At 34.7% G+C, this 16,865-nt stretch overlaps 1 protein-coding gene across 5 annotated transcripts in view; it reads left to right on the top strand.

The window, feature by feature from the left end:
* The window catches only part of ASCC3 (activating signal cointegrator 1 complex subunit 3), a 278,562-nt gene that overhangs the window by 174,365 nt on the left and 87,332 nt on the right, over positions 1 to 16,865 (top strand). For 4 of the 5 annotated variants that reach the window (XM_049818318.1, XM_049818319.1, XM_049818320.1 and 1 more), the window contains 4 exons: positions 266 to 490; positions 9,562 to 9,681; positions 13,831 to 13,995; positions 14,862 to 14,948. In XM_049818318.1, coding sequence (XP_049674275.1) covers positions 266 to 490; positions 9,562 to 9,681; positions 13,831 to 13,995; positions 14,862 to 14,948 — 597 coding nt within the window. Of the gene's footprint in view, positions 1 to 265; positions 491 to 851; positions 881 to 9,561; positions 9,682 to 13,830; positions 13,996 to 14,861; positions 14,949 to 16,865 lie in introns of those variants that run through there. The other variant, XM_049818322.1, reaches the window with a different exon arrangement.

Below are 16,865 nucleotides of genomic sequence, written 5' to 3'. Positions count from 1 at the left end.
GATAGCAAGATCTTTATTGTGGGTTTTGGGCCTGGAGGGGAAATGTCTGATTGACTTGAAATGTTATTTATATCTCATTAAACTGATTCTCTCCAGTGGGAGTCGAGTTTGTATAGTAAAGATTTAAATATATCAAAGATTATGAAAGGATTAGTTAAAGTACACTTCTGAAATAATGCTATATTTGCCTAATTTCAGTATTCAGCTCATTGGGATTATATTAATGTGTATTTATGTTAATTTTTATTAACTTTTCCTCAACCAGGGAACACAAATATATGCTGCAAAAAGAGGCTCCTTTGTTGACCTTGGAATTTTAGATGTCATGCAGATATTTGGTCGAGCTGGACGGCCTCAGTTTGACAAATTCGGAGAAGGCATCATTATTACAACTCATGATAAACTCAGTCATTACCTGACTCTTCTTACTCAGCAGAATCCAATTGAAAGCCAGTTTCTTGAAAGCCTTGCAGACAACCTAAATGCAGAGGTAACCTTTGGTTCATTTAGAGAAACTAGAAAACTTTAAAGGATTAATATTATTTGAAACAAAAATGCAATATTATCACACAAAAAATATCTAAAATTTTATTATTACTGATAGTCTAGCTATTAGAAGTAGTACAGTCAAAATACCATTAAGATAAACAGTAGAAAAACAGCATTTACCTTTTAATCAGAAGAGCTTTATTAGAATTTAGTAAGTGTTCTGCATAACTGCAAATTAAAATCCACAAAAAAAATTAAAGCATGTCTTTCTGTATATAAACAAATTTAGTTCACATGGTTGACTGCAATATAGGAAGAATAATGCACTTGGCTTGAACTCTTCTCTTTGTTCTCTTTTACAGTGGTAATCAGAACTGATTTATTATAAACAGTAAGTTCCCAGTTTGCTTCAGTTTAAATCTTAAAATGCATTTTCTCTGAAAATGCTGTGGTTGTATTGAAAGTACTGGCCTCTGTCACATTGAAATATAGCGATTCAAAAGCTGTCTATTGTAATAATCAGTTAAAAATATGTATATACACACACAGACACTTTTTACAAGGAAACCTCAGAAATTTAAACATGCTTAAATGAAGAAGACAATACTGTTTTTCAAAGGCACCAGATGTTTTTTCAATAAAAGTAAAGGAGTTCACCTAAACTCAAATGTCCAGTGACATCTTAAAACTGATTATCCCTTTGAAAGATGTGAAGTTTATTTGGTATATTAGGAATAGTCTTGTTTTGTTAAGATGCTTGTTCTGTTTTACCTATGTAATTCTTACATATTTCTGTGTATGTTTTACCTTTTCATCACTTTAAAGTCTTTGCATTATTCAATCATAAATAATAATTTTGAAAGGAAATTCTGGAAAGGAACAAAAATTGATACAGTGACCCTTTAGAATGTTAAGATTCATTCCTTGATTCTTTACAAATGACCAAGTTTGATCATTCATGATTTTAGTTGGTTGGTTTTTGTTTTTTTTCTTTTAAGTGGGTCTCATAAGTTATTTCTTCAGTTCCTGTTAACAGGAAAAATCTCTGCCCAAGTACAGTCACACATTAGAAGCAGAATAAGGTTTAACTGTATTCCAAGTATTTCCACACACAAATGTGGGGGAATGAAAATAATGACACCTGTCTGCACTTACAGCTACTCCTCTCTACCTCAAGGCACAGGACTGGTCTCAGTACAAGGAGGGAGAGAGAATCTGAACTCCCCCAGAACACAGGATGCAAACTTGATGAAAAGGAGCCATTTGCAATTTTCCCATCCTTCTTTCTACCACAAAGGAGAGAGGAAATACAAACAGATGGTATACTTGCAGTGGGCAGGTGTAGAGCTCTCAACCATTTCCTTTTGACAACACTTTTATATGCCTGGAGATAGACACCTGTGAATGTTCTGTAAGTGGAACTGGATGGATATACAGTTCTTTAAAATTGGATAATAGCAACTTACACATTAGCAGTAATAATTTAAATCTTAACGTTGGTTGTGAAGGCTGGGATTGCCTGTAGCTATAGTTCAGCACCCCAAGAAGTTAGGAGAGAGAGATCTGGTCTTGGGATACTGTGTACCTTTTCACTAGGAAAGAATCCAGCCAGATTTCATAGAAAAGCTTTGTTCTTTTTCTTGAGATACATGAAGTAGACAAGGAAGAAAGAGTGGGATAATCTTTCCTTCACAGCAAAGGATTTATTTTTCTACTTTTTTAATATTAGAAATTTAGTCCTCCCATCTCACAGAAGGCCTTCAAGTCAGTGAAGAATTACAAAGACAATGGAATAATAAGCACCTATTGTGAACTGGGTCTGATAAGATCTCTATGATTGACATACCATGAAAAACAAATGGGATGCCTATATGCTACTGTTTTTTCAGGCTTGGTCTGTATTGCTCCAAATTGTCCAGAAGGTGTGTGGATGTGCTGGTGTGCCTACCTGAATTATACCAGGATTCTCAAGTATTCCTTCTACAAAGCTTCAGCAGAAAAGCCAGATTTTGTGGGGAAAATACTTTACTGACATACCCTAAAAAAATCTTGTTGGTTAGCTTAGCAAAAGAAAGTTTCAAGGGAGGTACAACAGCTCTCTATAACTAGCTGGAACTAAAAGTAAATAAGAAAAACAAAACAAGATAATTTTGACCAATGCCAGTACAAGAATTAATCACCCTGCTCATAAGCAAGGTTACCCTGACACATGAGATCTGGAACAGTCTGCCTTTTTGCAGTAGTGGAGATAAAAGAAGTCTATTTTTTTTCTATGGTGAATATTTTGTAATAAGTGATGGTATTTGTATGGAAGATGTGATTGCATATGAGGAAAAGAAGATATGACTTGATGAACCTAGAGTTCCAGTCCTATTTCTTTCCTCTTCAGCTGAGAATGCTTAGTTAAGAAAGTATAAGATGTAAGCTATTAATTTTCAATGTGTGTTATTCAGCAGAGAGAGAGGTTTTAATGGGCAGCATGTTGTTCCTCTGATCTGAGCTGTAGTTCCAAAATGCACAAATTTTTTCCAGCAAGGCCAGAAAGCAGAGGTGATAGTTATATGCAAGCTTACAGGAAGGGGTTTTGAGGGCTTTGTTTTTTGGGAGGGGTGGTGTTGAAGGGACAAGTGAATTTACGTTCATTGAACTTTTTATGCAGAGGAAAAAAAATTTTAAAATCTAAAAGTAATTTTATTTTCAAAGAAAAGACACATTTGTTTATAGTTACATTTTAGGATTCTTTTCCCCTTCCTCCTTTTCCACTGTACAGATTGCAAATTTTTAGTTTTAAGTCCTAGGTATTTATCTCACAGGAAGTATTTAGAACAGCTTAACAAAATATTTATAATGTAGCAAGTGTCTGCTTGTATGTTTCTGTACTAGATAGTAAATTAAGGTACCAAACTGCTGCTAGCGTTGACTTTGGTGCATTTAGCACCAAAAAAAAACACTGAAGGTGGAAGAGATCTGGTTGATTGTTAGAATACAAAACAATTTTAATTTCTCCCAGGCTTGTGATTTTAACAGCAGTTTTTAAAGGTAGTAGTATCTTCTCTTTTTTTTCTTTCTTTTCCGTGCATTTGATAGCAAGCACTCTACTAACCTAAAAGCTGTTAACAAAAAAAAAAAAATCACTGAAGACTTGGAAAGGTAAATACCATTTTCTAGCACCAGCTGAGTATGTCCAATGGATACTTAATGAAGAGAGAAAATATAGTAACAAAAAGCAAGACATTCAAGGGCGAAAGGGCTCTGTGAGCTTAGAATACTAATGTCTACAGTAATTATGAAACACTAAAAATTGTCCAAAAGAAAAACAATGACTTGCAGCAATTTTAGATAAGAATGACAAAAATAAAAGCAATCTTACTCATGAAGCTTTATTTAGATTTTTACCTAAGAGAGAAGGATTTGTTTGTCCAGGGAAGTATGTATTTCTGCTAGGTAGTTTCTTTTCAAGTATGTATATGTTACTGAAATTCCTTCCAGAAGTAGAGGAAATCTCTATAGAAATTTATTGACTTTTAACAGTAATTGTTTATCCAAGTAGCTATCTGAAAAATATTTCTACTAGACACTGCAAAAATAATTTGGTTACATTGAATGTGTAAAATTAAGTTAATCCTCATGCCCAGTTAGAATAGTAGAACTAAAGAAGAAAAAAATAATGGAATAGAACAATAATTCTGTTTCATAGGAGGTAGTCATCTAAACTTATCCAATCAAAGATATATAGGAAGTATGTGATGTACAGTATAATAAAAACTACTTCTAAGTGCAGCACTTCTACCACAGGATTTGGGGTTTGGGGAATGCAGCACTTCTACCACAGGATAGGAAAAGTGCAGAAAACTGACAAACTAGTTTAGGCAGAACTATTTATTTTCAGATTTTATGTAATGGTAGTGTTATCTGAAAAGAACACTATACTCATGGCTTTAAATTACTGAAGATTCTGTAGCTGCAGTACAGTTACAGTAGCTGAAAATGCACTCAATGTCATTAATCGGTGTGATAAATGGTTGTTAGTAGAAATAGCAATGAAAAATGCTGAAAAGCAAGAGAGTAACAAGGGCATGAAACCATTTTTTTGTCATCTGATATGTCTGATGTTACTTATCCTTCTGTCATGACATGCAGGAAAAATTAGCGCCTGCCAGATTACAGGAAATCAATACTATGAGTAGCTACAAGGAGCTATTGTGTTAGGGTTTTTTGGGAGTAACTTCATAATTTCCTTAAAATTGGAGTGAGTCTAAACTTATATATATGCTGATTTGATGCAAGTTAGTGGAATCCTCTGAGGATACAGGTGTTTTAGAAATTGTTGTATTTATCTTGAGATGACTATTCCATAAGCTGCAGCATTCTGAAAAAAATAAATACGTTTTAAAACATATGCCATCATATTGAACAGTAGATATCTTAGGAAGCACATTCAGTTTTGGTCGTCTTTCATATACACAGTCCCTTGGGCAGTAACAATAGCACTATATGGAGACAAAATGTGTTTATTGACTGATTTGTTATAGAAATCTAGACAGTATGCAGGTGACCACTGTCACCTTTGCCATAACAGAGCCTGTTGTTAGCACCAGAAAATCTGTGCTGATATATAATAAAATGGCATATTTTAGGAGCAGAGTCTGCTTTTATTACAAGTCATTCAGGAAATCCAAGTGCTTATGCTGTAGTTGTAAAGAGAAACCAATTAAAGGCCAGAAGCACAGCTGACTTGTTTAAATTTGTAATTTATTGTAGACAGATCAATAGCTCAAAGAACTAGTAAAATGAAGGCAGCAGTTCGAAGTATGGGAAGGCTCCATGTTTCCACAAGAATATGAAGTTGCTTTTACCTGGACCAGTTCTCTTGGCAAAAATAGCTAGGTAGTAAGAATAAGGCAATGATTCAGATGTTTGAGGCAATACAATATGTAATCCTAGCTATGGTGCTTGCTTCTCATTGCCTCCTTCTGGCCCTTCAGCATTTGCTGTTATCTGATCTCAGAGACACCATGCTGGCCTTGATGTCCCAGTCCATTTGTTCTTAGGAAAGATACAGAGTGGGAAAAGCTGATATACACCCAACTTCATTGAGTTAACTTTAAACATGTATTAAATTAAGACTTTGAACATGTATTTCAGCACCTCAATCCACTGAGCATTCTCTCCTGCAGACTTGTTTTGAGTTTTGGTTTCATTTGGGGGTTTTTTTCTTCTAAAAATGAACGGAAGAAGAGTAAAGGGTTAATGCTGGTCAACATAGGCATGGAGATGCCCTTTTCCTTTTCTTCTGAAGTTGTGCCACAGGGCATACTGGAATGTAAAAAGGAATAAAATAAACAGCTGGCTAGGGTGCTTAGTTGAGAGGAGCGAGTCCTGGGTCAGTTAACCAGCTGGCAAACAGAAAATAGCTATGACTGTATTTTCTGGAAATACAGGAAGAAAGATAAGATGCGGGGGATGTGGTTTAATTAGACCATAAACTTTAACTTATCTGGGAACTATCATCAATAGCTCATACGATGCAGGTCACCATTCCTTCCCTAATTGTTTCCACCTGATAGAGCCCGCCCTGACATCCACAGCTGGACCCCAGCTTGTGGCTGGGACAGCTACTTTCCCCAGAGAGCTTAGAAACCAAGAGTATTTGCGGTGCCAGGCATAAGGTATACGCTCCCCAGGGGGTGTGCCTTTCCTTGCATTTTCGTATGATTCTGTTGTGAAGCCGGGGAATGTAAAAGGTGGTGACTTGTTTAGTTTGGACAAATCTCTTAATCTGTTTTTTGCCTTGAAAGAGTGGGCAACTCTTGTGGTTCTCAGAAGAGACACACAATTCCTTCAAAGCCCTTCTGAAAAAATCACTTGGGAGCTGGGTGACTGAACAGCTAGCTACTCTGGGTATGGGGCAAAGCACAGGCTGAGGGGAACTGAAGTTTTCTCCCTAGATGTCCAGGGCCCTGGGGCCTGACCTGACCTGCATGAGACCAGCAACCTCATCCGTCCTCCCCTCACTTTCTTCTGCTGTGTCCAGATGGTAAACAAGTTATTTGGAGTTAACAGATAATGACAACTCTGATGTAGTTCAGTTGTACTTATAAATAGTCCTTCAGTCACACGTGACTGGAGGAGATTCTGTCCCCCTTGGGACAATTCTAGTAGCATTAAGGAATTGTTTCAAAAGCCATACAGGAATAAGACCATAATCACTTCAGATGCTGAAATGTTAATGCAAAATACTGCGGTTTCCAAAGCAAACAGAAAATTGCTTATTAGGTTTTTAGAAAGATTCCTTGCTCTCTTCCTTAAGAACAAATATTTGATTCATATATAGAAATTTTTCATCCATGTAATCTGACTCAATTATACAAATAAAATAGCAATTAACATTCATATGTAAAATTTACTGTTATATTACATATTATATAATACATACCATAGATATTATCGTAATATTTTTATGTCCTTTTCTAATCTGTCTAGAAATATCACAGAGAAAAACTTCATTTTTCAGAAAGTACCTCCAAAAAGCCATGCTACTTATATCTGTTTACACTTTTTTGAAACTCAAAAACACCTCCTCTGAAATACAGTTCAACTTGATAAAGTCTGTGGGATAGCATTTGTAAAAAAAATTATTTAATGAACATGCAGACTACTATGCATGTCACTCAGTGACACCAGCTGTTGAACAATTAGTTGAAAATTTGTGATGCTGATGACTTTTTTCATTTAAAGTGATAAAGTGAGTTGGATTAATATAGTATTCAAGTTTTCATTTTGTGGGTGCAACATAATAATTTGTATGTGAACAGTTTGAAAAAAGAAGTGTTTTGTGACAACTGGTGCAATCAGACAGTATAATGTCAACATAGTAAATATTTCTACTTATTGATTATTCCATGGTTGGAACCATTAATACACGGTTGAGGAAATGCTGGAAAAATTTAGAACTTTTTTCCTTTTTCTTTTATTTTAATAAAGTATCGCCTTGTCTATTTATTGATTTTATGAATACTACATATGCTACGTCTTAACAGAGGTCTTCTCCCAACTTTGTAAATAATTTATTTCATAATTACTCTTAAGTGTTTGTTTTAATAAGGTAACTTCTGTTATTTATACTGTTTTAGCAAAGGTATGAATTTTCAAACTATCCATAAGAACTTTATGCTTTATGTGAACACTAGATGGCAGCAAATATTTAGAAGTTGCCTTTTTTTTTTTTTTTTTTTTTGGCTCTGCATATTATTCAGTGACTATTCATTAAAGTTGGGGAGGAAGGAAAGCACAGTATGAGTTTTCAGTACCATATCTGAAACCCAACTGTATTTCATACTAACTTTTTCCACCTCAGTTTTGCTTTTAAATTATGAAAATAATTAATTTGTAAGTAATACAATCAGTATTTGAACAAATGAGGCAAAAAAATGTGGGAGGTTTTTTTTTCTTTTAATTGTCAGACTTCACTGTCCTCAGTAATGAGAATTGTACGTTTTCATGATTGTGAAAGTGGTTGTTTGTGGGAAAATGTTACTATTGGACTATGTTGTTATGCTATTTCAAGTTGTGTACTGAAAGATATTTGAATCGTGGAAAGAAAACAAATGCTGAAATTAACCTGGGTAGCAAATTGAGCAATACTGACCTGTGGGCTCTATTAGATGTTCTCCCTCTAGTAGTCTATGAAGAACTGAATACTTTTGTAGCTACTTCAGTGCATTACGTAGCTATATACTTTGAAAAACAACACAATGGGGCTTCCCCCAACCTCCGTATGCTATTGAAGAACAAAATATCACTTGAAAAATGTGTGAGACAAAGCTTGGGGTTACTCCATGCTATTAGTCATTGATACGAACAAGGTTTTGCTGGGTTTAAGTTATTTTAACTCAAAGCAGATTTGTCTTGCATTATTATTTTTTAATAGATATTTATGTTATTTCAAAAAGAATATTATATTATTATTAAGTTCTAGATGCTTGGGTCTGAACATGCATATGAAATCACAGTTGTAGAAGGATTTATTAATTTTTGCCAAGTCATGTGGAACATTTATATGAAATCCAAACACCAATAAAACAAAAATAACTTTAAAAATGTAGTAATGGATCACAAAAATTCGGTAAGAGGGTCTTTTGTTTGTTTTAAACAATGAGCAACAACCAAATAACATTTGTTCATGTGGCATGCAGGAAATACCAAATCTTCCTGGTAAAATCAGGTTAACTGGAATTATGCGGTAAAATGCTTCTCATTAATGTAGTCAATACAAAATAGAGCTGAAGTTATCAAGTGAAAATGTGTGTGTGTGTGTTAAATAATTTGGTGATAAAACTATTGAATCAGCAAAAACAGTCACTAAGTAAAAAATAACTGGTTAGGTATACCTGATTTAGCTTTGAAAAATAAATTGATAAATGTATATATATATATATATATATGCATATTACCTGCTCAATTTTGTTATGCTTTGCTATAACAAAAATGTAGCAGGTACCTGTATGTTTGACTTGCCATATATAAAAAGAGAAGCCTTTGTAAAAACTGTATATAAGCAAATTGCCAAATATGAGGGCATGATGAGGAAAATCCTAAGGATTGTTGGTATCATTTGGTTTAGGACTTGAACCAGAAAGTGCTTTTACATTGATATGAAAAATTAATCTTTTAAATGTAGAATAATTATTTTTTAAAGGTACTCTTCTTTAAATTACCCTGAGCATATTCGCTAAAGAATTATGTTTTGTCTTTTTTTTTTTTTTTATAACAAGCTTGCTCAGTATAATCTTTTAACTGTAAAAATCATGTGGTATAGGAAGGATCATGTGGGTCACTGTATCTATAATACTATGTCACAGAACATACCATGTTATTAGATGTTCATAAGATGAAGATGTATAAATGATACAAGTTATTGTCCTATGATTATTTTAAAGTAATTTAAGTTGGAAACATACTGCCACTTTCTTTAATCTAGTGCTAATGCTCTGATTTCCATATGTTTTCAGCCAAATACTTATGTTCAGCTGTAACATATACATTTAATTTTGCCTCCTTTCCTATTTCCAGATTGCTCTTGGAACAGTAACTAATGTGGAAGAAGCAGTAAAGTGGATAAGTTACACTTATCTTTATGTACGGATGAGAGCAAATCCATTAGTATATGGCATCAGTCACAAAGCTTATCAGGTATAAAATGCATTTTAAAAAAATCTGTAACCTATTCTGGGTTTCTAATCCTTCCCTGATGTACGGATAAATATTTGCTATTTCTACTTAACCTGACATCAGCAATTCTTTTAAAGTGCTTAGAAAAAGGAAGATATTTTCTGTAGTGGAGTATTTTTAACACTAAATTAAGAGGCCCCTTCTGTTGACATAAAAATACATTTTAACTGGCCAAGTTATGCTCCAAAGCACAACATTCATTCTTATCAGGCAGTTACTGTAACTTAGCCTATTGTCAGTGTTTCAGTTTTGTAGGCTAGATATAAATGATAAACTAAAGCATTCTTGAGTTGCTTGCTTTCCCATCTGCCCCATCAGGTTTTGTTTTAGAATGTTTCATCTCATGACATCTTATAAATTACAAAATAACATTTTTAATCGTTTTTTTTTCTTTCTTGTGATATAGTAATTATAAGGGGTTTTATTCATTTATTTTGAATTTTTTTTTATTTAGAAATGTTCCATGCAGTGATATAAATCAGAGCACAGTTACATAAGTGGTTTTTTTTCATTATGTGTAATTTTTAGGAAGTTCATTAGTTTACAGATTATCTAAATATTGTTACATTTTTCTGTATAGCTGTTCATAAGCATTTAAAGTTAACATACTTGGTCACGGGTAATTGAGCCTAATGCAGGTGAAACTTTCACAAGTGTATGGTAACTGCAGCTTATTTCACATGTCCTGAATCTCTTTTGTGACTTCATAATTTGTCATGATATTGTGAGCAGCAGTTGTTTCGGTCATTGTAACATGTAGAGGTATATGTCAGGAGATATTTTTGGAGCAGCTTTTGTGTCTGATAGTGGAAGCTGCAATGGAAGTAGGTAGGCTATTGTTTAAGCAAGCTTCTGCAGACACCTTTAGACCTCTGGTCATCTCAAATCTGTTTTCTATAAAAAAACCTTACAGTACATTACCATATGTTGATATAAGACTATATAACACAAATCACAAAGTAATAGATGAATGAAAAGCAAAAATTGCTTTGCGAGTGAGAAGAATATTGTTGTCCCATTCCTATAAAATCCTTTTTTTTTATCAGGTATTTTTGACGAGAGTTATTAACAAATTTTAGATTTAAAAAAATGCAACTGTGGTGGTAATAACTGGTGAAAAAAAAGTAAGAAAACACTAACAGAAACATTTTTTATAAATTTAAAAAATAATGAACAAGAGTTGCTCCCCCTCCGCTTGCTTTTGTGTTTTTAGTCAGCTGCTGAGAAAGTGGAGATTGCCAGCGCTTGTCTTTTCATGCCACTAACCTCCTTTCTACCCCTCTGATTTGATGTGCTAATAATAGACATTCCTGTTTTTTGTGTTAAGGCAGTAACAAATTATATCAATTTGAAGTGTTATCTATTCATGTAGGAGTAAAACCAATGCCAATCCCCTTATTTTCTAGATAAACCAATTTTAAACTTCAAAGGTAATGTGTTATAGACGGTATACGGATGGTATAATGCCAGATGCGGGCATAACCACAGATTTGCTCACTTAGGCCATTCTATGCCTTCTGTTCTGGTTACAGGTATCTAATTTTCATAATTGGTATCTTATTGTTTCTTAGTAATGTTGCAGCATGCCAATTTCTATCTCTGTTTTGGCCGACAGTCAATGTTACCCATTCAGAATCCATATATCTGCATAACCATCGTGGGTCACACTTCCCAGCTGTTCAGTGTGGCTGAGAAGATGCAAACTTGTTCTCCCTCTGCTTTCCACAGGTGGTCACCACATCCAGTAATTACTTTAGGGTGCAAAAGCTCCAGCTTATCCACAGAGAAGGGGGGTGTTGTCCTGCACAAGGAGACCAGGGCAAGCATGCACCTGCCATGCACCGACATATTCTGCACCCCACGTGTTGTCTCCAGGCTACTGCTGTTCCCCACCTAGCCCATTTCTGGGCTACCCCCAGGAGTAGGCTACTCCAGGCCCACTGCTTTGATTTGTGACTTTTCAAGTTGTTTACCAGAAGTCCCAATAATTCCTTTTACTGATTTGGGAAAAATGTCAAAATTTATGGTGAGCCACAAGAAGAAATAAAGAGTGGAAGGAAAAACTGGAGCGAATGTGAGTGTCATATTAGTGAAGCCTGTAGTATGAATTACAGGCGTTTTCTCATCCTTTTAGGGTTCCAAAGGAAAGGTGGCTGCTTTTTTTTTTAAGGTAACCCCTTTGTTTTCTCCTCTTTTTGGTTCCACTTTGGTGTTCCCACAGTTAAGCACAGATTTTTATCCCCATAAGCTGTATGTTTATGTTTAGAACATCTGTAAAAGTTGGAGGAACTTGTCCCCAACACTTCTCTCAGTTAGCTAGAGAAAACAATATGAGTAATAATGTATTTTATCATGCACTCTTAAATTTCCATATGTATACTCCAGACCTGCTCAGTTTCTTGCTGTTGACATGCCAAGGCTTGTTTTTAAGACTATGGCTTAAAGCTGTTCTAGGCTTGATCTTTTACTCTGTGGGATTTCTAATTATGCAAGTTCAACAAGAAGGGTGCTAACCATGGATTCTCTAGACTGGAATATTGTTTCACAGCCTTTTCAAGTTGGTGACCTTTCCTTTAAATTTAAAACGTTCGTATTTGTTAAAAATGTTAGTCTGCTGTTACAGGTTTAGCTTTTTTGTATGTAAGGCAAAAGATTGGCAGGTAGTTTGGACTGCCAAAGGAGTAAGGAAATGTTTTGATATTTTTTGAATTTTTTTCCCCCCTCCTTAGTTTTAAGAAATGTTAAACATCTGGCATCCTGATCACTTCTTTTTGACCACCTCTGCTCTGAAATCTGACCTCAATGCATGACTTGCTATTGAGAAAAACACTCTAGACCTTTGCCATCTTAGCTTTTGACTTGAAACTAAGGCAAGCCATAACTAAGGAGAAACAGCTTCAGAGTAATGGGCAAAGACAGGGAATATTAGGAACTAGTCTTGCAGCTGCTTTTTGGAGATGGCTGTGTTCATCTGCAGCTTCACTGAACATGAGATGAAGCACTTTGGCACAAAGATGAAACTGAATCCTGGCCCAGGGAAAACCAGAGTAAACCAAGGCATAGCAATTCTTAAAGCCTGCTTCTTTTTGCAGTCTTGGTCATGTATCTCTGGTGCAGATTTACCAAGAGTGCTGGTATGACTTACGCTGTAGGAAATCTGAACTACGCAAGCCCTGAAATAAGAATGCTGCCTATGGACTAGGAACAGAGTTCCAGTCTTTTCAAATTTGGTGACTAACCATTGCTTGTGTAATTAGAGCCATATCTCAGGAATATCTCAGATATACCAGAGGGTTAACATGACTATGAATCCCTTTTCACCCATCCCTGTCAGTCTGGGTATCCCAGGTGCATGATGTGCAAACACAGTTATACAGCAGTCCCACTCAGATGGGCATTTTGCCTAGCCTTGTATGTACTAATGAGATAATGTACATTATTACTTGGACAAAATGTCCAAGTTCCTGAATTTTGATATGAACAGAAGTGCTGTTGGACACAGCAAGCTCCTTGTGTGCTTTTAATGTGAATGTTTATACAGTACATCTATAACTGAATAATTAGAATATCCCAGCTGACATACCCAAAGCTTTTAGGGATGTTAGAATTTTTTTGCTAGTAAACATTTCAGCCATCCAATGTGAAGCTTATTCTGTTTGGGATACAATTAAAGCCATCCTCATGTCAGATACCCAGGTATATCTTCAGCCATTTTCATAAATAGAAGATACCATGAGATGGCATGTTTTTGTGAAGTGATACAGTAATGAAAATTTAATGAAGAATATGTTATCATTAAAACTTCTTTCAAAAACTTCAATGTAAATTTATTTCATAATCATGCTACGATTTCATAAGTCTACATTGTATTGATAGTCTCAAAGCATTGCAAAAGAAATATTCTGATTATTTTGTCTTATACACATAGTTTTGGGTCAATAATGTCAATGTAGCTGTTATTAGTGAGATCTCAGGAAAATCTTGACTTAATAACTGTACCTTCCTTTTATTTGATTTCTGGCTCTGTGTAACTGGGTTATCTCAATAAAATTATTTATTTAACACTTTTTTTTTCTTTTATACAAATAAATGTGTGTGTTTCGTGTCTAGATGGATCCAGGTCTAGAAAAGCACAGAGAACAATTGGTAATTGAAGTCAGCAGAAAACTGGACAAAGCCCGCATGATTCGCTTTGAAGAACGAACTGGCTTTTTTTCTTCAACAGATTTAGGCAGAACTGCCAGCCACTACTATATTAAATACAATACTATAGAGGTAAAATATGATGTTCTATTTCGGGGGGGGGGGGGGGTGTCCTTCTTTTTGAACCTATACCTAAAATAGTTGTAAGATATTACAGAATATATAGCTGATTTGTTCAATATATTTTCAAATCATATTTACCAAAATGGGGAGAGAGGAAATAGAGAGGAAAAAGAAAGAAGCTAAGTATAAAGCAATACTGAAAAATTAAACCTCGTGTGAATTGAGTTTTGAAATTTCTATAGTCTTTGCCTTTTAGGTCAATTAAAAGAAACATTTTAATATCAACAATATGTGCAACCATTGGTACATGATAGCACATTTGAGTATAGAGTCCAATAGCAGAAAAGTTTTTCTGCATGAAAATCCTATCAGGTTGCCAACTTAGACAACTTTTGGCACTGTAATCACATTGTGTTGTAAACATGTAAGGAAAATGCATTTGTACAAAACTTTGTAGTATTGGAAGCTTGGTTTGATGTACAAGTTCATCTTAAAACCGTTCTTTTGTAGGAAATAAGTCTTTTCCTTCAATAAAACCTGAAGACTCAGCATTAATAATTTTTAACTGTTTACTGTCACTATGTATAATTAGTCTCACATATTTATTCACAAGTATGTCCTAGACTTTTTTCAAAATGGCCATAGATTGCATGTCTCTCAATTTTTGGGGTGCCTAAGTTTCGAGGGACTGTTTTTCTGGAAGTGCTGAGAAGTCATTCTGGAAGTTGTTCCTTTTTAAATTGCATCACTCTGGTCTTCCAATAACTTATTTACATTTTAACCTGATATGCCTTTTAAAATCTTGGTTAATGTTTCTTTCTTTTGTGCTATATTTTTATTTTCAGTGTTAAATCAATTCATTTTATTTTTAATAGACTTTCAATGAATTGTTTGATGCTCATAAAACAGATGGCGATATTCTTGCAATAGTATCAAAAGCTGAAGAATTCGAACAGATAAAGGTAAAGTTGTATCCTTTCATACAAAGAATATGTCTTAGAACTAGACACTTTTGTAGTACTCACTCCATAAATACCAAGCATCTATAGACCCAAGTTTTGTTAAATATTGAGCACCATTATAAAATGTTTTCTAAGTAGGCATAATTGCCAAGAGCTGTATATGCTCTCACTCAAATTTATATGTAGTTCAGCTTGAACTATAACGCACATTTAATAACTAGCTATGGATCTTTGAGAATTCCTTTTAAATGCTTTTAAGAACTTTTCAGCTTCTTAATTATTAACAGGTGAAGATAAGTGTCCATTGGAATGGTGCACCCAGGGATGAGATAGTTTTTCTGTTTGAAGTTTAAACCATTATTAGATGTCTCCCTGAACAATTGCTTTATCAGAAATGAGGCAAGACTCACTGAAGTGAACTCTGTGATATACTTCATGCAGAGAACAATATTAGATTAGCAGAATGGTATATTCTGATAAATTATTTTCAAATTTGAAATCTAGAAAGTTGTTGTAACAGACATTGTTGTGCAGGCTAAAAGATTACTGTACTATCATACTCAGTTCAATTTCAACCTCCTGTTTTTGCCTCCTGTGAGGGTAGGACACAAGACAATACATTGCAAGACAGCATGAGCTTGTTTGCCCATGCTTCCTTCTCACAGAGGTGCGAGCCAGACTCCACAGGGTTTATTAGCTTGGGCTCATTGCCATTTTACCACAATTATACAACTTTCAGATCAGAATTGGCTCTCATTCACCTGGCTCTGCGAACTGGCAGTGTGAATCCCTCACCATCTACATATTTACATATTTGCACACATTGTCTGAGTATTACCATCTCTTTATCTAATGGAGAAATTCTATTTTGCTGTAATCTCTTCTATTATAGAAGATAATAAGCAGTGAGGTTTCACAGTGATACATGCAACATTTTCCAAGCTAGAAGGGGGTTTTTATGACAGTGATACTGCTTTGCTAGGTCTAAATTTAGCATAATTGAATATTTAAAAGGAAAGCATATGGAAAATGTGATGTGGTGTGTTTCTATATTTGTAATAAAGTTAGTAGTGATGCTTCTTGACTAAAGCATAGTTTTTCGAGTTTGCTTTCGAGTTTGCTGTGGCATCAGTGCACAATCATTTCCAGTTTTTTGTGATGCATTTGCTGTGCAACTCTGAATTTTAAAACTAGTAACTGATTTTCACAAGAATAACTCAGGATTTACCCCTCTGCATGGTACAAATTGTGACTCTTGTTAATCTAAATCATGTCTCCATCATGCTTTTAAAAAAATCTGTATTTTGAGATAGGTGAGTCACCAGTAGCCGAAATGCAGATCTGGATTTCACCTGTGCTGTGCGATGTGAGAGCAGAAAAAATTATCAAAAATGCTGTTATAAGCAGAGCATAATGTTCCCCTGACACTAGAGTCATCTGGGATGGTTGTGTCCTTCATCTTTTTTCTTTCCTGTAAGACCAGCGGCTGGATAGTTGGAGATTTAAACCCAGTTGTCTTAGGGTCTTTTGTATGTCAGGTAGTCAGGTCCAAATGAAAATTACTTTCAGCTGGTTCCCTGCAGGGACCAAACATTTACCCTCTTTAAATAAGTTTTACACTAACAGACTATCAGTAAATCAAAGAATATGTAGATTTATGCTGGTTTTGCCATGTAAGGGTCATCAGTTAGAATGTGAAATGTTATGCATTATTCAAACCATAGATATTAATATTTCTTTACTCATATTAAGACTTAATCTTATTAACAGTGAAAATTTTAATATCATGAATCATAGTACTTCACAGTTTTGAGTTAAAAATGTATTATGCCACATGCAAACTATGTAACTATAATGAGTACATTTAATGTTAATTCAAGATTGCCCTAATCCAGATGGACAGAGGTTTTACTCTGG

This window comes from Accipiter gentilis, chromosome 15, assembly GCF_929443795.1.
Source record: "Accipiter gentilis chromosome 15, bAccGen1.1, whole genome shotgun sequence".
NCBI classification, from domain to species: Eukaryota; Metazoa; Chordata; class Aves; order Accipitriformes; family Accipitridae; genus Astur; species Astur gentilis.
The sequence above is the reverse complement of the archived record's forward strand: the minus strand, read 5'-3'. Positions and strand labels throughout refer to the sequence as shown.